The following is a 25,044-nucleotide window of genomic DNA, read 5'->3' as shown; positions in this document are numbered from 1 at the left end:
TTTTGAAATTATCATTTTACATTTTCAATTTGCTTTTTCAATTTGCTCTTTCTTTTTAAGTTTAATTGTGGCTTGATTACTCCTAGTAGTGTAGTAAAATAATAGTCTTTTTAATTTTACCTATTTTAATTTTCTATTTGGACTTTTAATTTTAATTATGACCAAAAATATCCTCCATAATTTTCTCATAGACTTCCATACAGGACTTCTTTTTACAGCTAGTGGAGTCGCCCCCTGCTGGCCATTAGAGATAATCCAGGTTAAAGTCACTTCCGCTTTGGCTTCACTTTTCAGACCCAAGCTGACGGTTAATGGAAGTATTTTATTTTGAAGGCTGCTTAGGGTGATACAGGAAGTAAACTTTGTTTACATACAGTTTCCGTTATGTTTCCTGTTTGACAAGCTTTACTGGCCTCCTGCTTGTCTGTATGTGTTATTATTTTATTCTGGAGCCAACATTTGATCGGTTCTAACTATGAGTGCAATTATTCCTCGGATAGAGCAGCTGTCTGCCCGAGTTGTTCGGGTTTTGGGCTGTAATCCTGGACCGATGACCCTGCAGGGAACCAACACTTACCTGGTCGGCACTGGGGAAAGGTGACTAGCAGACACTGGATATATATATTAAAAACGTCCGCAAAATGAAGGTTGTTTTAATATATAGTATCATTGCAGAGTACCTGTATTTAGAAACGACTTATTTGCCTTTTGGTAAAAACATGACAGTAAAGGGTTGATGTCCAGATAGCCCCCGGTATACCTAAGAACACTTACTCAAGAACTGTACTTAAGTACAATTTTGAGGTATTTGTACTTTACTTGAGTATTTCTATATGATGCTACTTTCTACTCCCACTCCACTAGATTTATTTGACAGCTTTAATTACTTTTCAGATGAAGATTTGACACAATGGATAATATAAAAAGCTTTTAAAATACAACACATTGTTAAAGATGAAACCAGTTATTTCCAAACTTTTTGGCTTTTGACGTCTTACAAAAAGCAGTGTGTAGTCGGGGTCACATTTCAGATGTCTATGAGTTGTTAACAGCTCCACCAAATAGTGATTTTTCCCTCTAAACTTCTCACATGCTTTCATTTCAATAAATGTTCAAATGATCCAATATTTCACCAAAAATCAAAGATTAGAGAAAAAGTCCGAAAACTGAAAACAGATTTGTGTATCAGAACTTTGTTTTTTCTTCTTTCCTCTCCCATCAATCATCTCACGACCCCTCAGGTTTATCTGCTGACCCTTTGGAGGTGCCCGACCCCTACGTTGGGAACCACTGTACTAAACTAGCTAACTGTATATAAAGTAGTTGAAACTAGCTCCACCTCCAGCAGCTACAACAGTAACATGCTGCTCTAACACTGATGCTTCACTATTAATAATCTAATGATGTCATATATAATAATATATCAGTCAGAGGGACCAAACCTCTACTTTTACTGCAATACTTTAACTACATTACCTTTCATATGTGTGTGTATGTTCCAGACGAGTGCTGATAGACACCGGGGAGCCTGCTGTACCTGAATACATCAGCAGTCTGAAGCAGGCGCTGAGGCAGTTCAACGCCAGCATCCAGGAGATCATCGTCACACACTGGCATCATGATCACACGGGAGGGGTGGAGGACATCTGCAGGGACATCACCGGTGAGGGCAGCGTATGTGTGTGGAAAAATTAATATCAGAAGCAGAAGCAGTCTTTGTAATGCAGTGATTTGTCCAACAACAACAGAGTCCAGTTTGCAGTGACTTACATATTTGGCTGAAGGTTTATGTCTGTTTTATTCTGTTGATTATAATTTTGTTGCTTTTATGTTTTCAGTAACCATTTGCTAATAAGCCACGTTGTTTTTCTTTAATTTGAAAAATCATGCAGATAATTTAAGAACGTAACAACTCTAGAAACCGTGTTCACAATAAGATCTGTGGCTGGTTTTTAACAGTCTTAACAGCCATTAGACAGATATGTACAGATATTCATGGTCATTTTAATGATTCCTTGACTTTTCATGGAGCACCACCAGCAGGTTAATGTGTTTTTTTGTGTGTGTGACATGTCTCAATGACTATTGAATGAGTTGGAATGACATTTAATACAGACATTTATGTTACCCAGAGAGATGAATCCTAATGACTTTGGTGATCTCCCAACTTTCCTCTAGCGCCACTAACAGGTCAAAGTTTTCATGTAACCAGTGAAATATCTCAACATCTACTAGACTGATTGTCACAAAATATTATACAGACATTCATGGTTCCTAAATAATGTATGGCAGTGACTTTGGTGATCCTCTGACTTTTCCTCTAGCACCATTATCACATACCTGAAAAATTACTGACATTCCCATCAGCCTCAGCTGTACTTCTGTTTACTGATCATTAGCAAATGTACACATGCTAACCCTGAGCTAAGATGGTGAAACATTATACCTGCTAAACACCAGCATCATGTTAGCAGAACCTCAGATGCCCCTGTGGGTGTTTGATTTTGGGTGTGATGGTTTACACTTCGAAGCTGTCTGAATTTTTTCATATCATAAAACAACGGAGAGAAAGAAAGAGAGTTATACAGAGTATTTTGAAGAATTTGACATTCATGTTTTTTTTTTCGTTTTCCCTCCTGTAGGTTCTGAAGTCCGAGTCAGCAAACTGCCTCGCTCCAGCCAGGTCAGGGAGACGGCTGGAAACAAAAGCTTCATGTACTTAAAAGATGGAGATGTGGTCCAGACGGAGGGGGCAACGCTCAAGTCAGTTCACTTTATATGCAAGCTGAGTTTATGTGTTCAGCTTTTGATAGGGTTACTGGGTGCTGTAAAGGAAATAATAAAACAACCAAAAGACAGAGTCAGTAAAAATAATGATGAGAAAGATAATGGAAAACTAATTATCAATTTAAAACCCAGCTGTAAGATAAAAATTCTACAATATGTTGAAAAAATGTTGAGAAGATACTAAGAAATACATTATCCCAAGATTAATTGCTGATGCTTTAAGATAAACCTGAACTGAGACAGATTATTTGTTGATTTTAGCAGCAAAGCAGTGAATCCTGTTTTATCTTTTTTTTTTTCTTTTCCCAGAGTGCTGTTCACCCCGGGCCACACGGACGACCACATGGCCCTGCTGCTGGAGGAGGAGCAGGCGCTCTTTTCCGGAGACTGCATCCTGGGCGAAGGCACCGCCGTTTTTGAGGATCTTTATGACTACATGAGATCCCTGAAGACTCTGCTGGACTCCCAGGCTGAACTCATCTACCCTGGTGAGTGAGTTTAATGTAGAAACCCCCAAATATTCCATTTACAATAATATAAAACAGGAAAAAAAATGAAAATATTCACATTAGAGAAGCTGGAACTAGACAATGTTCAATAATTTTGTGAGATAAACGACTCTGAGAATTGTTTAAATATCCAAATTGTTGTCAATTTATTTTCTATCTTACTTCTATTTCTATCTTTCCTTTCAAAATAAAAGTTTCAACCAATAGTTCTTGTTCTCTGGGGGTCAACCAAACAAGCTTCTGCTGTCACAGTGTTTAATAAAATGAAACTTAAAGACAGATTATACATTGTTCACTTTAAATGAATGAATGTCAGTCTGAGGCTCGTCCATTAAGTCTTTCAGGTGTTTAGAGGAAAACTGCTGTTCTCTGTGCAGGTCACGGCCCTGTGGTTCAGGATGCTGGCTCTAAGATCAGACACTACATCAGCCACCGGGACCAAAGAGAGCAGCAGATCCTGACGGCCATTCAGACCGGAGAAGGAAAGCCTTTCTCCTCAATGGAGCTCGTTAAGATCGTCTACAAGGTTGGGACAAAACCCTTTGTGACTTAGATGCTTTTCCCAGCCTGAAAAGAGCTAAAGGCTGTTGTAATATATTGTCTCTGTGACTCCTGGTAAGCTTGTTTAGTGCCATCCATGCTTTCCTAATTCCTCCAAATACAAAGTAAACATCCTAACTTATTATACTAAAACTAGGATGAGTCTATGGAAGTGAATATACAGTAGTCAAATGCTGTGCTTCTCTTCCAGGACACCCCTGAATACCTGCATCAAGCAGCTAACGTGAACCTGGTCCATCACTTAAAGAAACTGGAGAAAGAAGGCAAGATCAGCCTGGGTAAGTCATCTCTTATCAACACCGCTAAAGCTACTTACGGCATGTGATCAGTGCCAGTACAGATCAGTTAAAGGGTCAGTGTAACCAAATCAGACGTATCTGGCTATGCAGATAGTTTTGGTATGATGTGCCAAGGTTAAGCGTCCGTGATAATTGATTGCATGTGCAGTGATGCAATTTAGAAAGTGAGGCTTATTCTTACTCGATGTCAGCTTGATTCCTTAAACTATAAATGTGAACTTTTTTCTTCAGTGAATGAAACCTCACAGAACATCAAATGGAAGAGTAACCTGTGACGACCCACAAGACAAGGATGAAATGGACTCAAGTTGACCTTTTGGCCAGGATGATGGAAATCCATCTTTTTCAGTCTAAAGTGATCACCTCATCTGTGTAATGTTTATCATTGAATGCCTTAGAACTGCTGATTGATACGTGTTAATGGAAAATCAGGGACGGAAGGTGATCAAACTTGTGGCCTTAGATGAAGACGAGGCTGCAGCCTTTCTCAGAGTGGCTAAAAGGTCAGTTGACTGTTGCCTGTGCCTGAAAGATTAACCCCGTCCGACAATGTGATCAATGTGTGAGAATGCTCTTTTTAGGTCGCTAAAAAAGTAGTGCAAGACCTTTTGTGGCTCCAGAGGGAGCTGCATGAAATCTGGTAATTGCCTCAAGTGATGTCATGAGTTTACCAGACCACTGCAGCCCGCTCCTCATTTCTGCTTGAGGCTACATTAGCTGCCACCAGCATAAGACATTAGAATCTCAAGTTGCATTGTGGGTAATGTAGGAACCAGGTTTTGACAAGGAAGAAGAGTGCATGGAATAAAAAAAGATAACATCTGTGGTTCTGCTGTATTGATCTTGATGTTTTTGGAGTCTTTTAAGCTGCATTTAAACAGACTTTAAGAGGTGGCAGTTGCAAAACTTAATATAGCCAGTGTTTCATCAAAGTGGCCCTATTTAGGACTTCATAACATATAAGTAATTTATATAGTATATACAGTAATACACAGCATACTACATATACTGTATATCATTGAGTTTGTATATATTTGAAGTCCTGAGGGAGAGCTACAAACAAGTGTACCAACTGTCATTTTTGCACATTGTGCTTGTTATGTGGTTCATTGTGTCTTAATGTGTTGCAGGACAGGTTTGCATACAGGACATGAGACCGGGTTACCTGGGTATTTGTCAGGATTAGTATCTGGGTTTATCTGGGTTTGGAACAGGGTTTTCTTTTTCCTCAGGGATGAAGTCGTTCTTATGTGGAGCCACTGGTTAAGTAAAAGTCATCAAGGTGAACAAATAGGGCAGTAGAGTTCAAGCAAAATCAATTTTTGATATGTTCTCAGAGATTGTTGAATATACCAGTTTATTCCCTGCAACTTAAGGTTCATAGTCTACATAAGCTTTCACGTGATGATATACAATACCAGTTAAAAGACACACTTTGGACACACTTTCTCATTCAAGGTTCATTCATTCAAATTCTGGTACTTTATGTATTTTCTATTCAGTCTAATCTCAGTCTTCAGTGAGTCACTAGGTGGCAGTGTCAGCTAATTGATTTTATTTGGAGCTCTGCTTAACAGGTACTCTAAACATCTAAATGTTTTGAAAAATTCACAAAGTATATCATTAATAAATGCTAAAGAATATAATGTGTGTTTTGTCGGAAATTATTTTTATTAAATATTGAGTGATGAGTCATTGTGAGTGTCTTCTGTATTTTTATGGCCATAAATGAGAATGATTGTCTATTAGTGTTAATTATTAATCATATTGAGAGACACCTCATGATAATATATATGTATTGACAATAAAACTCATGAATTCTGTATCTTCACAGTGATCCAATGAGTGACAGTTATTTTTTGAATGACCTTTTGACCCGTGTTTGACCCCTCAGAGAGTCTCATCGAAGCTGAAGGTGGAGCGTTCTCAGATTTTTCTGTAAGTGTTTCTACATAAAATACTCATGTTGAATAACTGAATGGTGACTTCATTGAAAGCAGCCTTGTCACTTAGAATAAAGAAGTACAGTGTGTGAATCATACAGCACGTTCAAAGGACACTACAGACTCACACATAAAATGCAAATGTCACTGAATTTACAACTGTATGTGTACCAACCTGCAAGGTAAAGGTTCATTAATGAAGTCCCCTATTTAGTCATTATAAACCTATTCAGGAATATCTACATGTTACTGTCATATGAGTGTAATAGTGATAGAAAATTAGATTGTTATAGTTGCATGCATCAAACACTGAAGTAGTCAATTTTCACAGTAAGTGTCACAGACACTGCTGCCTTTTTAACATACGGCCAGGGAACACTAAAAATTTGACTTGCAAATAAAATGAAATGCAAGACTTTATATGGAGATATCTGGGGTACATTAGAAGAAAAATACCATGAGAAGTACCATTAACTTGAGACAATAACATTCATACCCAGGGGTATTACAATTATATAGCCTACTATAGGAAATGAAAAGTCAGAAAAGGTATCATAAGGTCACTAAGAAGTCACAACTGAGTGACACAGATGTTGTGTAAGTTCACTTAGATATAATTATGTGTCATAGGATGTTGAAATATCATAAAGCACATTAAAGGATAGGTTCACAACAGTCAAGGGCCCATATGAACAGTGAAAGAGAAGAGTCATTTGGGCACCTGACTGTTGTTTCAAGACAGAACACATCCTCTAAGATCACTGTAAATACACTAAATATTAAGTTCAATTGCACTGAAATAAAAACCCTAGAAAGTAGGATGAGGTCAGTATTTACTCACTTAGTATTACATTCATATTTTGGGATATTTTTTGTGAGGCTTAACATACAATATTGCTCCTTGAAGCTGTAATATTGCATCAGCTCTGCCTGCCTAGGTTAGAGAGTTAAATGTGTGTGAGACAGACTGAGAGACAGAATAATAAATCTGTCCAGGGAACAGTTCTCCCCAAAATTCACTAATGGGCATCAACATTTTAATAACTCGGATAATGAAAAACTAAAAACCGTACTGGGGGAAATGAAAGATGGTTGAGTTCTTGCGGGACAGTTTCTCTCTGTCTGCCACAACATGAGAAAACCAGACTTACCTGCTTGATCTACATTAGACCTCAGAATTTTATTTTCCTTTTATTTATTTTTGATATGTATATATATATCCTGCACATGCTGTGATTTCTTTTTTCACATGGGGGGGTTTGAGGGATTATCAGCAAAATGTACTTCATCGTCTAATGTGTTCAATATGCAGAATACAGAATATACTGTCTCTAATATACAGCACAGTTTATGTTTGGCATGTAAAATGTTAATCTGTGAAGTAAAATAAAAGAAGTCAAATAAATGTAGTGGAATAAAAAGGGGTAGAAGTATAATGTAGCATCAATATACAGTACAATTACCTCAAAATTGCACTTGTTTATTTAATGTTTATTTGTTTAGAGACAAGTATATAGCATGAACCTTAGGCCAGATGCAACAGCATTTATAGCCTGAGCTAGTTTGTATTGCCCGCCCTGAGATGGGCTTTTAAAATACATAAAACTCGACAAGAAAATACATATAAAACTGCACAAGACTCAAAAATATGATATAAAACTCAACATTATATACATATACATACATTACAACATGAAACTCAACAATAAAGTACATACAAAGCAGCACAAAACACAAACAAACATACCATAAAAGTTACTTTTGTGGTATTCAGTGAGTAATATATTATACAGTGCAATTAATGTCCCTATCCAGAGCATTATTATTAGATGGATATTACAGCAATATAATTGGCGATAACAAACATATTGCATGCAATAATTTGACTAAAAAGGTTAAATCTGTTATTGCAGTTGTTTCAAACACTGTTCAAAATGTATATATACTGTATATATACATGAATGTATATATTTCTTTGCACTTTTTCATTTTAAATATTGTGCACATTCATTATTTGTGCAGTGCTTTAGCAATACTGTGACAATACTACAATACAATATGACAACACTGTTTGTATTACTGTTTGTTTGTTTTTTTGTTCTCGTTATTAGTCATGCCAATAAAGCAATCTGAATTAGCAAACGTGAGTATTAGAGAGACACTCAGCTCTGCAGTGTGGTGATGAGAGTGGAGGAGGAGGAGGAGGGGGAGGAGGAAGAGAAGGAGGAGGAGGAGGAGGGGGGTCTACTGGTAAAGATAAACAGCCGAGGAGCCTCTGAGCCAGATGAACATGGCGGCTCCGGCCCCGGACGCTGCCGCTGCTGCCGCCGCCGCCTCCGCCTCCGCCTCCACCGCTGCTGCTGCTGACCGACACCTCACCGACAGTCACATCCCGCACAGCGCGCACTCATGGCTGCTCAACTCTCAGGTAAGTTTCCTGTCATTCTCTTGTCTTGACCCCCCCCTCCCCTCCTCTCCTCTCCTCTCCTCCCTCTCTTCACCCCCCCAACCCTCTTACTCCACTTCCTCAATCCCACCCCCACCCCCCCAATAAATGAACCATATAATACTCCTGCATGGGCTTGTTTTAAAGTGTCTGTATCGGTTTATATCGAGCTTGTCCTACTTTGTGCTGCATTTTTTTTGCCCTTTAACCGGCGCCGTTATAACGTAACCGTTATACATTTTATATGGTGTTCAAGCAAAAAAAATGTGTCCCAGCTTTAACTAGTGGAGTTGTAGAAACAACGTTAGAAGCGACCTGTGCTTATCGTGCAGGTTATTATTTTTTCTCCATTATATTTTAGCCTCTTGAGCAAACTGTTCACGGTTATCCACACGATGACTTTGTCGGTTGAAGTGATTGTGTGACAACTGTCGGTAGCGAACCGTGTGTTTAGTGCGAAAATATCGCCAGCTAGACGAATAAATTTGCTACTTTCCGCAGTTTTATCTGCCAAAAAAACAACAAAACACTCAGGGCTCATGTCTTTAGTGAAGAAAAGGGGAAAAAAAGTGTGCTGCTGTTTGCTTTGCGTGTTCAAACAGTGCGTGATAAACCGCATAAACACCTCAAACAGGACTTTGCTGTTTAACTTAAAAAACAGTTAGACGTTAAAACCCCTTCCTGATCAACACAAGCGACTGCTGCGGGTGGCTGTGTGTGACAGATACGTTAGCTTAAAGCGCATGTATTCGTCTTTTGTGCTTGTCAATATTACAATTTATCGATCCCAGAGTGTAAGCCGTGGTTTACTTTAGTAGTGCTTTTGTGATTGAGTTAAACATATTACCGTTTCACCGTTTAATATTGAGACTTAAACCCCGGGTTGTGTTGCCTCGGACTTCCTCAACCAACTCAACCGTCAGTTGGAAGAAATACGCGTTTTGAATTTCCGGTGGTTCTTTTCAAAATAAAATACTCACTGATTTTTGTGTCATTTCATAAAATTCGAAAAGAAAACCAAAGAATCCCAAAACTTTATGAACACAATGTTTCAGTTGTGTTAATAAAGTGAATTCAATTGATGGACAGTGTGTGGGATCTTTTGGTTTTCTCCTCTAGTCGAGAGTTTTTTAATCTTGCTGTCACTAAGACTTAATGATATAGAAGAACTTTGATTTATTGCTGCATTGTAATGATTAAATGCTGGATGACATTTTAAAGGTGCAGTGTGTAGGATTTATTGGTGTCTAGCGATGAGGTTGCAGATTGCAACAAACTGGACACCCTCCCCCCTCCCCTCCCCTTCCAAGTGTGTAGGGGAACCTACAGTGGTCACGAAACTTGCGAAAACGTGAAAGGCCCTCTCTAGAGCCAGTGTTTGGTTTGTCCATTCTGGGCTACTGTAGAAACATGGGGGTGCAAAATGGCAGCCTCTGTGGAAGAGGACCCATGGAGGATATAAAGGGCTCATTCTAAGGTAACGGTAACACAACAAGTCTTATTTTCAGCTGATTATACACTAATGAAAACATACTTCTGAAGATTATATTCCATTTCTGCTGTCCGTACCACTAGATGCCACTAAATTCTACACACTGCACCTTTTAAAAAAACAAGTCCCTTTACTCTCATGTTTTATTAATGTCAACCATACTTAAATAAACGGTAGCTATAGACAAGCTGCAAACCCAGACGTTAGTTTAACATTATCTGATTTAAATAAATTGTCAGTGGTGCTCTTGTAGGTTTATTTTATTTTAACAAATGTGCTGCCTTTATTTTGAAGGGCAAGTCGTCTGGCATCCGTTTTTCGTCCTGTTTAATTTTTATGAACTTGAAACAACTTATTACTGATCTGTGGGCAGTGACGTGAAGCTTGTCTCTTCATAATATGAATTTTCTCAGCTCAAGAAGTTGTAAACATGCAATAATAAACAGGCAAAAACTAAATAAATCCTAGAACAAAAATAGTATTTAAATAACATTTTATTTCTACCACATAATTGCACTCAGACCAAATCTCCAGATTCAGTGCAAATAAAATCAGGTAAAACACAATATGCTGCAAAATTAAATACAAGGCAAAGATGTGGCAAGACAGCAATTATTTGAAGGAAAATGCAGCTTTGTGGTGAGGCGCCTCGACAGCTGAGACCTTCATCTTGAAAATACCGCAGCAAAGATATACTTAAGAGAAGCAGAAACGCAGAGGAAATTAATATTAAAGGTGCAGTTTGTAGGATTTAGTGGCATCTAGCTGTGAGGTTGCAAGCATCCAAGCATGTCGGATAACCTATGGTGAAACTCGCAAAAAACATGAAAGACCCTCTCCAGAGCCGGCGTTTGGTTTGTCTATTCTGGGCTACTGTAGAAACATGGCGGTGCAACATGGCGGCCTCCGTGGAAGAGGGCCCTCTCCCTATGTAGATATACAGGGCTCATTCTAAGCTAATGAAAACACAACAATTCTTATTTTCAGCTGATTATACACTAATTAAAACATACTTATGAATATTATATTCCATTTCTGCCAAGTCTGTTCTGCTAGATGCCACTAAATTCTATACACTGCACCTTTAAACATAAAGGCTACATATTAATACATTTATTTTAACAAAAATGCCCACATCCTGCTTTAACACATAAAGCTTTTTAAGCTACATGACACTAGGAAATAAGTTTAATCCTCCTTCATTTTGGAGGGTCATTGTGTTGCATTTTGCATATTTAAATTCTTACTTGACAATTTACAAAGCAAAACTCTCACATCATTTTTTACCACTGAGTGTTCAGATGTCGTCTTTTATAATCGTGAGAGCACGGGCATCAAAGATAATCCCACATCCTGAGATCGACTTTGAACAGTTGTTTGTCACAATTATGATAGTTCTGCTGTTTGCACGTAAAGCAAAGCAGCGTGGTGTGAGTTGAGCTGCGGAGCCATTTACATGACTTTACATACTGCATGAGTTTATACAAAGTACAAACACCTTTTATCTCAAACTTTTATTGTATAACAGGCGGCTAGCCGTTTGCCACTGCCTTTGTGTCTTTTATTTGCTGTTGTTCTGGTTTTGTCTTGTGTTTGCTGTTGTGCTGGTATGTTACTGTTGAGATCTTGTAAGTTTGCCTACGTGACAGGTGCCATCTGACTCCTCTGGATATGTTATCTTTTAGGGCTGGACTCGTGATTTTTTTTTTTTTTTGTCTCTTTTAAGCGTATTTGCTCTTCCCTGCACCCCAAAGTGAACTTTGAAAAGGATTGCAACATGTACGTCAGGTTTCCAGGCTATTTGTTTACCCCCCTTTCTGTAAGAGTTACTTTCTGTAGTCTGTTTATTCAGCTTTTTTTTTTTTTTAAACGTTTAGTGAGTTCTCATCCGGTTTAAGCATCCAAACTGTTCAATAACATAAGATAAACATCACAAGTGCTTGTTTTTTTATACTCAAAAATCAGCCTGGATCTGCTTTTGTTGTGGTGTTGTTACTCCTACATTATAATTTAGTCATTTAAGCTTAAATGCACAAGTGGAATGATGTGTCTAGTTAAATGTCAGTATGCCAAAACTATACCTTTATAGTGCTGCGGCGAGGGTGCAGGAATGTACTTAAGACCAAGATCTTAACATGAGATTGGCAGCTCGCCCAGTGAGGGATCCTTAGTGGCTTGAATTCACTAAACCACGTGAGGGCTCAAATAATGCCCTGACCAATGACAAAGGCAGTAGCAGTAGCAGCAGAAGAAGGAGGAGGAGGAGGTGGTGGAGGAGGAGGAGGAGGAGGAAGGGCAGAGGCTTGACTGTGCAGTTCTCCATGGCAGGTTCTCTACCAGGTCTTATCCTCAGCGAGCAAATCCACGCTATAAGAACACACGCTCAGTCTGAGACCACCAACAGCAAATCCTCCCTCTGACATATATATGATGAAGTGTATCAATGCATTTTATACAGAGTACTTTGAGTCAGATTCATGTTTATCACATGAATCAGATTAGGGCTGCAACTAACACTTATTTTTTTGATTTTTAACATGTCAGAACCTTTTAAATGTCTTGTTTTGTCCCTCCAACAGTCCACAACCCAAAGATATTGAGCTCACTATCATTGGTGACATAAGAAACCAGGAAATATTCACGTTTAAGAGGCTGGAATCAGAGAATTTTAGCATTTTTTCTTAAAATCTTACAAACAATTACAAGCTGCATTCATTTAATTGCAACAGGAGTCAAACACGGACCCCTATCTTCTATTTTGGGTCGGTGATCCCCACTCTGCTGGTTTATCTGTACATTTACTGGTGTGGGTGAGGGTGTGTGTGTGTGTGTGTGTGTGTGCGCGCTTGTATACTCATCTGTGTTTGTTTATGTCTGGCTTTTCTCACCGCCTTCAACTTATCAGACACACAGTGAGACCGCCACCTGGCTTTCTGTCACGTAGCAGAGACAGGCGTCCACTAGGTTTGATCCCCCAGAGACCAAATGCTCTAATTATCTAGCACCACACAGACACACACACACACACACACACACACACAGACACACACACACACACACACACACACACACACACAGACACACACACACACACACACACACACACACACACACATACAGAGACACACATGCAGAGCCATGTCATGACTCCTCTGAAAGTCTCCTCTAGTGTCTGAACACCATAATTACTGTAATAGTCCCTCAGGAAAATTTACCCCACACAAAATACATGATAATCACAACTTTTCTCTCTCAACTGCGATATGTTTGTTCACTGCTTCTGGTACATATTTTTAAAAATTTAAGTCACTGGTTTACGATAGAAACACAGTTTTTCTCTTTCTTTTTTTATGTATTGGCAAGATAAAAGAGTATGTGAGGATTAGACATTCAACAGGCTGTTTCAGAAAGTTTTTCCTCTTTCCTCTTAGTCTAAAAATTTATTTCTGTGACCTATATGTGAGCATCAACGCACAGTCTTGATATTATGAAAGGCTCAGACTGGTGCTAACTTAAATCAGAGCACGTTCTTTATGTCACCCATATTTGCATATGTGCATTTCTGGATATTTAAGGCCTATATTCAAAAAAATTTTTGAAAGCAGTCACCACATCCAGCGGTCTATGTGGTTAATACTTTGAAGTTTCTGTGACTCAAAGACAAATCAATTCGTTGATCTCTATCTTAATTACTTAAAGTACGCGAGCAAACAAAGCTCATGTTTTATTTTTATCTTACCAGTGTCTTTCGGTTCCTCGAAGCTAGTCAGAGAAAAAGAAGAGCTCACGTACTTAAAAAAAACAAAAAAACAGCAGCAGCAGCAATGATATCACTGCTCGCGACAGAGTGATACAGCTAGAGAGATGTAGCTACACCTTGAAAGGTATACACGCTCGCTTCAGAAACACTTTGATCCAATGTGCAGGGAATTTCTCTCGGTTACACGTAGGCAGAGGCGTATTGACAAGAGGGTTTCAAAGGGTATGATAAAGAAGGCGAAAGATACTATAGGCGTAGTGACTTTTATGTAGCACGTGGGGTAATTCAAATGAATCAGTTACATAAGAAATTAAGATTGAAACAATGGAATAAAACAGCAGACACAAGAATAAAAATCATAGAAATGAAACTGCACAAGCCTGAAAATAATGTACCCAAAATAAGAAGGTTACTGTTGTTCAACTCTCATAACCCTGGTCTCATTTGAAAGGTAAATCTTTCAATTTTACAACCAAAAATTCAGAACGAGTAGGTGTGACCCTGAAAATAGCGCCACTAAGGCTAAAGCGTCCCAAAAGTGGGATAGAGTCGCTTAACAGGTTAAAGAGCAGATTAAAAACTGACCAAGTTTTGAGTTTTTGAGCTTTTTGAGTTTATTATTGGAAACAATAAGACAGGCCTGTATGTTGATACTAATAATAAACATTATATACATCAGATCATAAATGATACCAAACTGCAGAAACAGTATCAGGCTTCATTTATGCACATGTACCATCTGATGTCCACATACACTGAGGTACTAATCATTAGATACAGTTTTATTTGGTAAATAATAATATCAGCATATGCTCCCAGTTTCATCAACAGACGTTAACCAACTACTAGAGAAACTCCTGTTATAATTAACCAGTTAGCCAATTCAAATGTTATTTAAAAAAACAAAACTGAAACCACAGATATAAAATAGTATCAGATGGATCAGTGTATTATGCTTTGCACCTGGTGACACAGTTAAATTATTCTAGTTACCAATTCGAAACAGTTTCCATCTTTACTTCAGGCTGGCATACATACTGGGATTATATTTATGGATGGAGCACCAGATAACAGCTACTAATGCTCCGTGCATCCAGTGGCTCATCCTAAAGTAACAGAAACAAAACATGCCACAGACATTTCCATGGTTGCGTGATATGAAAGTAAAATAATGCTGTAAATGATTTTCTTCCTCTCATGAAATTTCCATGCACTCTCGGTCACGGGTCTGACATGGAGTCGATGGGTCCAACAGTATCGGTATCCATGTGAGTGATACAGCAGTGTTTAGTCTAGCGGAGTATTTTACCAAATGGGTCCTAGAAGACAGAATTGGTTCACAGATCAAAATTCAAAAAAGGGGAACCTTTTTATGCCAAGTGGATGTAATGTTAGAACGATAACATATCTCAGGAAATCCACTTGATTGAGTTTACGGCTTTGAATTCTGCCCCTCAGGGCTGTTGCATTGTACTTTTTCCTTGCAGAAAATTTGAATTTCTGACATTTCAACTTTTCTCGGAGGCAGCGTAACTTTAAAAAAACCATTGTTCTACATCAGACTCATTAATTAAAGTGCTTTTAACAAGGAACAAAACAAACATATGTACTGTCAAGCTTTGCAGCAGTCTGCAGGGCCTTGCTATGTGCAAATCGGAATGAAAGCAGTGCTGGGTTGAAGCAGCAGGCATGGGAGCCAAGTCTAGCAGGTTGCATAACAAGTGCTAATTTGGTTAGCTGGAGCTGGCAGCGGCTGTAATTCTCCAGCACTGTGACAGCAGAGCTGAGTTAGAGAGAAAGAGTCCGCAGGCCGCCAGCCGGATAATACGAGCTAATAGCATAACAAGCTTTTGCAGAACAAACGTAGGCCCCGGCCAGAACTAATTGTGGTGTTCATCACTGCTTTATGGTGGCAGGATGTTGTTGTTAAAATGACAGCAAGGAGCTTAAACAGATGGAGATGAAGCGTTGTGGCCATCGCATTGATTTAAATAGTCCGGTCTTAATACTTAAAGGTGACCTGTGGAGTCTTAGACCAGTAGTAGCACTATGGAGCAATAGTAATGTGTGGGTCCCTGTTTCCCTGTGGATGGATGTAAATAATGCAGGATTCATTTTTTTTAATAAAATGAATAAAACTAAATGTAACCAGACACTTTGCCTGTTTACAAGAAAACTCCACGTTGCACCTTTAATTATCAGGATGATCCGATTTTCACACTGTTTTGAGAATCAACTGGAACTCTGTAAATGTTTTGCTGACAGATTATTGAATATGCTGCATCAGGAAATACTCAGAAGCCTGTAATATTCAACATGGGGGACAACTTCTCTTTATGCCCAGATGCAGTCAACACCGCTTTGAGGCTGACACAGCTCGGGTTTGTTGTGTTTTGATTCAGCATCGCACATCTGTGGTTGCAGGGCGCACGCTGTGAGGCCACTGAGGACAAAAAGATGGTTGTAATAAAAAATGAAAAGCTTTTCTTTGGGCAAGTTCTGACCAATCTTTGACTTTTTATTGTTTTAAACATTCTTAGTAAGGAGTCAAATTCTTGACGTGTTGACTGCGGTGAGAAGTATTGAAAGTCATATGCTTTAATTTGACAAATGAGGACATACGGTGAATGCGCCTGGACTGAAATGTTGTTATGAAGAATTAGACGAATCACCGCCGTCGTAAACGAATGTCACTGATGTGTTTGGATGTACAGATGGAGCGTACCTCTTGATTCCGGCCGGGATAATTAGACTGTAGTCAACTTCTGTTATGTGGTCGTTCTTCAAACCAGCTCTGAGCCCAGTGTAGCTGTGGATCACTGTGTTACCATAGAGCTGCCTAGTAACACAAATGAATCACAGTCAGGAAGTAGGCCATCTCTATGTGTCTCTCATTGACTTTCTGTGGCTCTCTCTCTCTCGCTCTTCCCTCTCTCTGTCTTACACAGACTGTGTTTGTGTTTGTGTGTGTGTGTGTGTGTGTTGTGTGTGTGATTGCTCACCAAAATCTACCATAATATATCGTATGCAAATAATTTACAGTGTTACTCACCATTGCCAACAACAAAATTAGCTCTTTAACATGATTAGTATTGGTGTGTGTTTTCTCCCTGTTGTTAAAGGCAAAATGGGGTGCAAGTCAGGCATTACATAGGGACTGACTATTTATTTGTATTTATTTTTAATATTTTAAAAATCTGTTTCAAATTGGATACAATTTCTGCCACAGCATCCATATCTGCCACGTGATTTACATGCTTTCCTTTTAAGAAAAAGGCAGTATCTAAAAGAGAGAAATATATGTTGTGTGTGTGTGTGTGTGTAGATACATGTTGTGGTCTCATGACAGCGCCCCCTATCTATGCATTAGCCTGTTGGTTCTCAGTCCACCTACACAGAGAACTTCTCTTCACAGAACTAATAAAATAATTTCATCCTAGACTGTGTTTACTCAAAGCAGTAACGTCAGTGTTTTGCCAGTTTTTCTACAAAGATACATGTTAGTTATGTCCTGCACCTCGGCATGTGGAGAGAGCTACCAAACAATAATCCACCTGCTAACTGGCTAGATGGTTAGTTGGCTAATTAGCTAGCTAGCCAGCTTGAAAACATATTGAAAATGTCAGGATTGGTCAGTCTAGATGCTGGTGAGATGGTTCTTACTCATCAATATCAAGGCTTAACAACACACTGCTTTTAAAGGGGATGTATCATGCGTGTTTCCAGGGTCTATATTTCTAATCTGGGGCTCTACTGGAATATCTTTGCATGATTTACAGTTCAAAAACCCTTAGTTCAGCCTCTGTCTGAAACAGGAAGTTTTAGCTCCTGTGTCTTTAAGCCCCCTCGGCAGACTTCCTGCAGCTCTTCAGGCAACATAAACAAACAAAGTAGTTGAATTTCACTTCCTTTTCTTCTTCTTTCTAGAAATATAAACTTCTCAAATACATCCGTACATGTTTTGAGCTGAATCTGATTTGAAATATGTGAGCGGACAACTTGAACAACCTGTGGAACAACATTAGTAACAATCTTAGCAACAAAGGTTACAGAAAGGATGGCTGTGGGAATACAAGAACAATCTGACGTCATGACGAGGAGGAAGTAGAGGTAACTTTGATAGCGGAAGCGTTAAGACATAGACATGCAACACCATAACAGTATAAAAATAACAGAAAACCACATAAAGCATGATACATCCCCTTTTAAAGGGATAGTTCACATTTTTTGAAGTGTGGTTGTATGAGATACTTATCCATAGTCAGTGTATTACCTGCAGTAGATGAGCCGTCCACACCCCTGCAGTTTGGAGAAGCAGGCACGGAAGCTAAGCAGTGTACCGCTGCGGACGGGGCCAGCAGCAAAACGTATTTTAGCCAGCTAAAAAAAGGCACACATAAAAAAATCAATATCAGTTTAAGTGCACGCTATATTTAGAATATCTTCAGCGCTTTACCTTGCTGTCAGACAGCCCTTTCCTTTGCACTGCTGCAGGTAATACACTGACTACGGATATGTAGCCTACCTCATGCAAACCATCCCTTTAAGCTCAAGCAAAGTTTTGCTTTTTCTCTCCATTCCAACACCTTATCTAGCTGCCAGCTGCTGTCAATGAAACATAAAGTCCAACATGCCTCCATAGACGGGTAGAGAGAAAAGGAGCATTTCTGATTTATGCCAAGAGAACTATTACATGTTGGACTTGAAATACTGTGAGAGTCTTTGAGGGTGCATGATCATCATCATCAATTTTTGTACCTTGCTGAAAGAGGATCTCGTTTACTGTACTCAGTTTCAGCTAGACACCCTATATATATATGTTACATCTGTTGCATTGCTTATCTGTATGTAGCAATGTATATCGGTAATGGTTCCTGTAAATAAACAAACAAATTCAGTAAAAAGTGAACATTGTAGCAGGAAACGCAACTTTTTTTTGACTTTTTTTTAACTTTCCAGAGCTTTCAGTTTCATCTCTCAGCCTCAGTGTTAATACTGAAGAAGGTTTGAGTCATTAGAAGACAGAATATCATAAGAAAGATTTTCTCTTTCTATGTTAGTATTGATTAGTAATAATAAAACCGTCCACCACGCAATTTCCAAACACGCAACTCGAGTTGAGTCACAGCAGCGGAGTCATTTTGTCATAGTGTGTGTGCATAAAAAAACATTTGTACTTGCATGTGTGCTTGTGCAATTCACAAAGCAGTTGGGGTAGAGATCAGCTGTCCATCCCTCCTACACACGCACACACCGACACACTCTGACGCACACAACACACACACACACACACACACACACACACACACACACAGACATACAAATGCAGCTATCCGTCAGTGGTGGCAGGTGCATGTCGAAGTGTTGTGCGGTTTGAGTCTGCTGTGTCCAACTGACTGAGAGGGCGGCTGTCTCTCACATACACGCACACACACACACACACACACACACACCAGGGGGAAGAGCTAACAGATGTTTCGGATTTGGCCACTGACCAAAAAAAAAAAAAACTCACTTCTTCTTTTTTACTACTTTTTAATTTGACTGTAACCCTCCCATCGTAACACGCACACACTCACGCTATTGCATCAAAGCTTTTTAACTGCACACATAAAATATATGATTACTTTTAAGCTGCAATATGTTGCATTTTAAACATCAGTGTTTTTCTGTCTCGCAAGACCACATGTCCCATAAGCCTGTTCTTTCCTCTTGGCCCCCTCCCTCCTTTTATCTGAAGCGAATTAACATGATATAAGTAATTTTATTCCGTCCACCATCACTAGAAACTCTGAAAACTAGCTTAGTTTGCGTGGGAAGAACAGTGGCCTATTTCTGATTAGAAGTTAGCTAGAAGTTAGCTGATTCGTAAAGTGTTGTCAACAAATCTCATGTGCAGAGCTGACAATGAATTGATCCAACTTATAAGTGTTGCATGTGTATCCAAGGCCTTATATATCTTACTCCTCTGTACCGTAGACCTCCATTGTTGTCCAAAAACTATTAAAAACACGTCATTGTGCCACACGGCTGCCATGGTCTGACATGTTCCTTCATCACAAAGAGTTTGGGCATGTTAGTTTCTTCTAGAAATGGCTCCAAAGAGTAATAACAGCAGTAGAGTAGCGCATATCACAACCTTTTGACTTAATACTGAACTACAATGTACAATGCAGCTGTTTTTGCTCTAAAAGAACTGCACCCTCTCCGTGTTTTGTGCTGTAAAATGTTCCAGAAATGTTCATCGGTCGTGTCACCAGATGCATTCGATGTAGAACATAGACACAGATGAAATACAACGGTGACATAATGCAACGGGTCGACTTGCAGCAACACACCGCTTCACTTCACTTCACTGGCTCAAGGAAGAAGTTTTGGTGCTGCTCTTGCAACATGATACTAAATCTGGTAAAACACTGTATGTTACTCAATGAGAACCGGCAGTAAGAGCCTAAAAATAAATGTGGTACATGTCTCTAGTTCATCGGACGGACTGAGTGGGAAGGGCCGCCCCTTCATGTTTTAAATATCATTTACAGATTTCAGTTGATAAATGTTTCGGTTTCACATATTTAACTAATGCCTGTTGCCTTTTTTTTATACATTTAAGGCATTTAGTTGAAGTTCTGACTTGAATAATTTACAATGAGCTTCAATTAAAGCAAATTACACTCCAGAAATATCAACACATAGGGTCAAAATCATTGTAACCTCTCTTACAAAATTGTTTTGGTACGTTAAGAAGTGGTGGGAGAGAGGATGTGAATCAACAGGGAGAGCATGTGACATGTGATATTTCCTGAAAAGATTGAGTTTTCACCCGATTACATAAGACAAAGGTGGGACGACACTGAGTGAGTGACTTTCAGGGAACAGATAGAGCGTGTCTTAACAGAACATGTGATCAGACTTTTCAGTTTACTACGTGAAAATAAAATCCAAACACGCCGGTTTTAATACGTCTTTTAAAGAACGATTCAACAGTGCTCGTGAGAGAGGTTTGAAGTAGGTTTCCACATCACTTCAGCTGTTCAAATAAAAGCAGACAAACTGTTTCATGAAATAGGATGTTTGTGAACGTGAACCGAAGACAGTGGGAACTCGATGAACCTGGACCAGCACCACACTGGCACAGGTCAGCCTCACAGTGTGAAAAAGGCCTCAAAAGTCTCCGGATCGTCCTCCCAGGCAGGGTCAGTGTCTGGGAAAAGCAGCAGGTTCTCTTGTTATTGTGGGCAAGAGTGAGACTTCCAGCATAAGCAGTGGGTGATGTTTAAGGTGAAATTCTGCAAACACTGTAAAAACTCAACAGCACATTTATCATACTCAACTCTTCCATACATTCGATCCTGGGTGTGGCCCCTTCGTCGGATTCGATTACGGATCGACTCCCGCGGCGCCGTGAGGTGATGTCTCTCAACCCTGACACCTTATTTCAGTCTTTTTCTTCCATCTTTTTCCACAAGATCTGTAAATGCATAAATCTATTCAGCATTAAAGAGAAAGTCCGCCAGTTTTTTACTCATAAAAGTTACTTTACTACACTTGCAAAGTACTATCCTGCCTGTCAAAACAAGTTGTATAATGTCGGGTCTGAAATAACCCCTGATGTTGAAATCTGGATTTTATACTATTTTTAACAGAAAGTCTGTGTTACTAAGTGGAGACATGTATTTTGAAAGACATGGGTGTTTAGTTTTCATTTTATTTTCAGTTGCTGAAGGGCTGTTGATGTTGCATTCTGCAAAGTGTATGACGCAGTGTTTTTGGAGCCGCTGCATCGATTTTAACCGTTCTTTTAAATCATCCTCCCACAAGTCCACCAATGTTTTTGAAGTGTAAAACCAAATCTTTGGCACTTTGTTTTTTACATATTAATCATTATTCTTATTTCATGTCTTACAGAAAAAGTGAATGATGTCCCAAAGTAACCCTTTGTGGAAGTTTACCCAGGATGCTTTGCATATAAGGTGAGTGACTTCCTTTTAATTATCATGAAAATGTGTTGTTTTTGATATATTCTTTAATCAATAAGTATTAAGTCACAATCTAGTATCAGGGTATTAACACTGCAGTCTTAGTTTTATTTCTAAGGCCTGATATATGAGTTAACGTTGTCTCCAGCGATTCCCGACCTTGAGTCGTGACGAGGGTTGCGTCAGTTTCTGGTTTTGTCTGTCCCGTCCGGTGTACGAGTTTAAACCGGTTTGATTTTATGCAAACTGAGTGAACCGGTATTTGTCAGTACCAGACATCTAAGCCTCTCACACGGAGGCTCTGACACTGACGGGGCCGGCTGCCGCTGTCCACTCAGAGACAGGCAGGAGGAGGTAGGCTGACCCGGACTAACGGGGCAGATCTCACCGATAACCCGGATAAATCCAGCAGGGCTGCTTATAGCTTCCAGCAGTCTGAGATGTTCTGAAACACAGCTGCTTGTGTTCTGAAAATTACGCGAATACAAAGGGATGTGACAGATAATTTTACAAGCCTGCACAGCGGCAAGCAGCTAGTTAGCATGGCTAGGATCGTTAGCATAGCATAGCCGTGCCGTGCTGTGTGCACCTACACACAGTACCCTAGCACAAGAAGATAAGTTAAGTTGAAAGGTTGTTGTGAGACATAAAAACATGATGTGTCCTGACCATGGATGTATAATAAGACCTGGATAGGGCGCCGCCGCTCTGCCTTGCAGCCAATTTTTCCCAGTGGCCACTCGCGGTATTGCAGCGAAAAATCCCCCTGCGGACCAAAAAGGATTTTCCCCATAGACCACCATTGTAAAAGAGACGCCTGTAAAACTGTTTACAGGACGCCTCGAACTGCAAACAACGTCAATTATGACTCTTTCTATTATGAACTTATGATTCATGGAGGTTTTATGTTTGTAAAACTTTCCTTGAGCCGAGAAAAGCGATTTAAAAATCCGTGACATCATCACAATGTAAAGTCTATGGGCTGAGCGGAAGCTAGAAACTTTTTTTGGCGTATGCGTCAGGCGAGCACTTCCTATAGGACTGAATGGGCACCATTTTTAGTCCAGTATCCAGCTCTTATAATACATCCATAGTCCTGACTGTGGTGCTGCTACACTCTTATTCATTCATCATATTCCACTCAGGAGCTGCTGAGTCACGCGAGACACCTAATGGTAAAATTCTGTGTTATCGGTCCAGTCCGGTATTTGGCTTAATATTAAACCGATTTGAACATTTTTACATCGGCCCAACCCCAGTCATGACCCCACATGGAGACACTTTGTTTGTGGGAAAGGTCACAGTTGGTTTCTAAGTCAATGACGAGGACTTAAAAATGTATTTATGATTTAACTGAGTTTAAAATATATCATTAGTTTCCGTCTGTGTTCTCTTTAAAATGCAACTTTCATATTTAAATGATCGCAACGTTTCACTGCACTGCAGAGGGACCTATTAACTACTGTGAACGTGAATTTTATTACCTCAAATTAGTGTGATAGCTCGTAAAGTTAATAATAATTAGAACGAAAGGTGCGCTCACGAGAACTTTGGAACCTAAAAATGGAACCAGGATTGGTTCAAAGGTTGAGAAACCCTGCCAGAGTTTAAAACTGGTTCCTTGTAACAGCAACAGGCTCAGAAAGCAAACAGGGACATCCTGACATGACAGCATGGAAAGTGAAAGAGATGTGTGTGTGTGTGTGGTGGTTTGAATGGTGTGTGTGTGTGTGTGTCTGTGTGTGTCTGTGTGTGTGTGTGTGAGTGAGGGAAAGAAAAGAAAGTTGTGTGTGTGTTAAAGTGAGAGAGACAGCTAGCTTGACAGATTTTGTGTGTCTTGTGCGCTCTACTGAGTTGTGCTTGTGTGAATATGTACGAGCCGTTTGTGTGTGTGTGTGTGTGTGTGTGTCTGTTTGTGTGGCCTGTGAAACACAGCTGCATCCACCAGCACTTAGAGCTTTTGTCATTTTTAAAATGACTTATCTCTCTCTGTCTTTCTCTTTCACTTGTGTTTTCTGCCATCTCATTAAGTGTGAGGGTGGTTATCTAAACAGGGACAATGCTTATTTTTCAAGTGCTGAATGTACAGTTACAGTCTCTCTCAATCTCTTTTTCTGTCTCTCATTTGCTACACTGTTTCTGACAGAAAGTTTGTGAATTTGGGAACAGTTTTGAAAAACAATGATTTTGGTGCTTAGTGAATGTATTCTTTTCTTTATTAAATGGGATGTATCATGCACGTTTCCAGTCTACATTTATATTCTGTGGCTTTAATGGAATTTTGTTGCATGATTTACAGTTAAAAACTCCTTATTTATCTTATACTGGTCCTTTATGCAGCCCCTCAGTTCAGCCTCTGTCTGAAACAGGCCGTTTTTAGCTCCTGTCTCTTTAAGGACCCCACTCTGTTCTGATTGGTTAACTCCAGGAAACTCCAGGAAACTGCCCCTCAGCTGACCTCAGCTTACGTAAACAAAGGTTACGTAAACACACTACAGTACTCACATTTCACTTATTTTTCTTGTTCTTTACTGAAAATGGAAACTCAGATACATCCGTACATGTTTGAACCCAAATCCGATCTAAGATATGTGAGTGGACGACACGAAGAACCCTTGGAGCAACCTTAAAATTTACCTAAGCAACAGGAACTACAGAACAGACGGCTGTTTGTGGTCACGCATGAACAATCTGACGTCATCATGAGGAAGAAGTAGAGGTTACTATGCAAACGGAGCGTTCAGAGCAGCCTGAAATCCTGACTTCTGACTTTCAGGAAGTATTTTTACATAAGGCTCACCTCAAGTTTCAGAACCTTTGACAATGTTTAACACAGACATCTGACATATAACAGTATATAAATAACAGAAAATCACAAAAGCATGATATGTTAGATACAGCATAGAGATATTAAATGAGATCCTGGTCATCATATCAACATGATTAGTCGTGAGTGTTGGTGATTATTTTTGTAAATACACAATGTGATGCCCTGTCTTCGATCTGAGGCTGTTTTTCATGGTTAGGGTTGGGCCTCCTACCTCCAACAAAGGAAAGCATTAATGCTCCAGAATGCAATTATTTTTTAGACAACAGGGTTCTTCCAACTTTGTGTCAACAGTTTGGGGAAAGACCCTTCCCTGTTTCAACAAGACAATGCCCAAATGCATAAATCCAGGACCATAAAAATAATTTTCCCAGCTTGGTGTGGAAGAACTTGACTGGTCTGCACAGATCCCCGACCTCAACCTCATCTAACACCTCTGGGATG

The 25,044-nt window shown here is 39.5% G+C and overlaps 2 protein-coding genes across 5 annotated transcripts in view; both read left to right on the top strand.

Moving 5' to 3' along the window:
* Window positions 1–356: 356 nt before the first annotated feature.
* On the top strand, window positions 357–4,644 carry lactb2 (lactamase, beta 2). The gene is made up of 7 exons (XM_042428861.1): window positions 357–597; window positions 1,503–1,663; window positions 2,643–2,763; window positions 3,097–3,275; window positions 3,674–3,822; window positions 4,048–4,135; window positions 4,388–4,644. Exons 1-7 carry the CDS (start codon window positions 476–478, stop codon window positions 4,429–4,431), a joined length of 864 nt encoding a protein of 287 aa, XP_042284795.1. The 5' UTR covers window positions 357–475; the 3' UTR covers window positions 4,432–4,644.
* A 2,978-nt stretch (window positions 4,645–7,622) lies between these two features.
* The window catches only part of LOC121908603 (nuclear receptor coactivator 2-like), a 66,496-nt gene continuing 49,074 nt past the window's right edge, over window positions 7,623–25,044 (top strand). For 3 of the 4 annotated variants that reach the window (XM_042428770.1, XM_042428771.1, XM_042428768.1), the window contains exons 1-2: window positions 7,623–8,527; window positions 21,703–21,767. The gene's annotated coding sequence lies outside the window, so the exon portion shown is untranslated. Of the gene's footprint in view, window positions 8,528–20,061; window positions 21,076–21,702; window positions 21,768–25,044 lie in introns of those variants that run through there. The other variant, XM_042428769.1, reaches the window with a different exon arrangement.

The sequence above is a fragment of the Thunnus maccoyii genome, chromosome 12, assembly GCF_910596095.1.
Source record: "Thunnus maccoyii chromosome 12, fThuMac1.1, whole genome shotgun sequence".
Classification (NCBI taxonomy): Eukaryota; Metazoa; Chordata; class Actinopteri; order Scombriformes; family Scombridae; genus Thunnus; species Thunnus maccoyii.
The sequence above is the reverse complement of the archived record's forward strand: the minus strand, read 5'-3'. Positions and strand labels throughout refer to the sequence as shown.

What these genes read in the sequence shown, in the direction of transcription:
- lactb2 (XM_042428861.1), top strand. Translation starts at nt 476, where the DNA reads ATGAGTGCAATTATTCCTCGGATAGAGCAGCTGTCTGCCCGAGTTGTT. An exon ending in ACGGAGGGGGCAACGCTCAA is followed by an intron (nt 2,764 to 3,096) that starts GTCAGTTCACTT and finishes TTCTTTTCCCAG; the next exon opens with AGTGCTGTTCACCCCGGGCC. An exon ending in GGCTGAACTCATCTACCCTG is followed by an intron (nt 3,276 to 3,673) that starts GTGAGTGAGTTT and finishes TTCTCTGTGCAG; the next exon opens with GTCACGGCCCTGTGGTTCAG.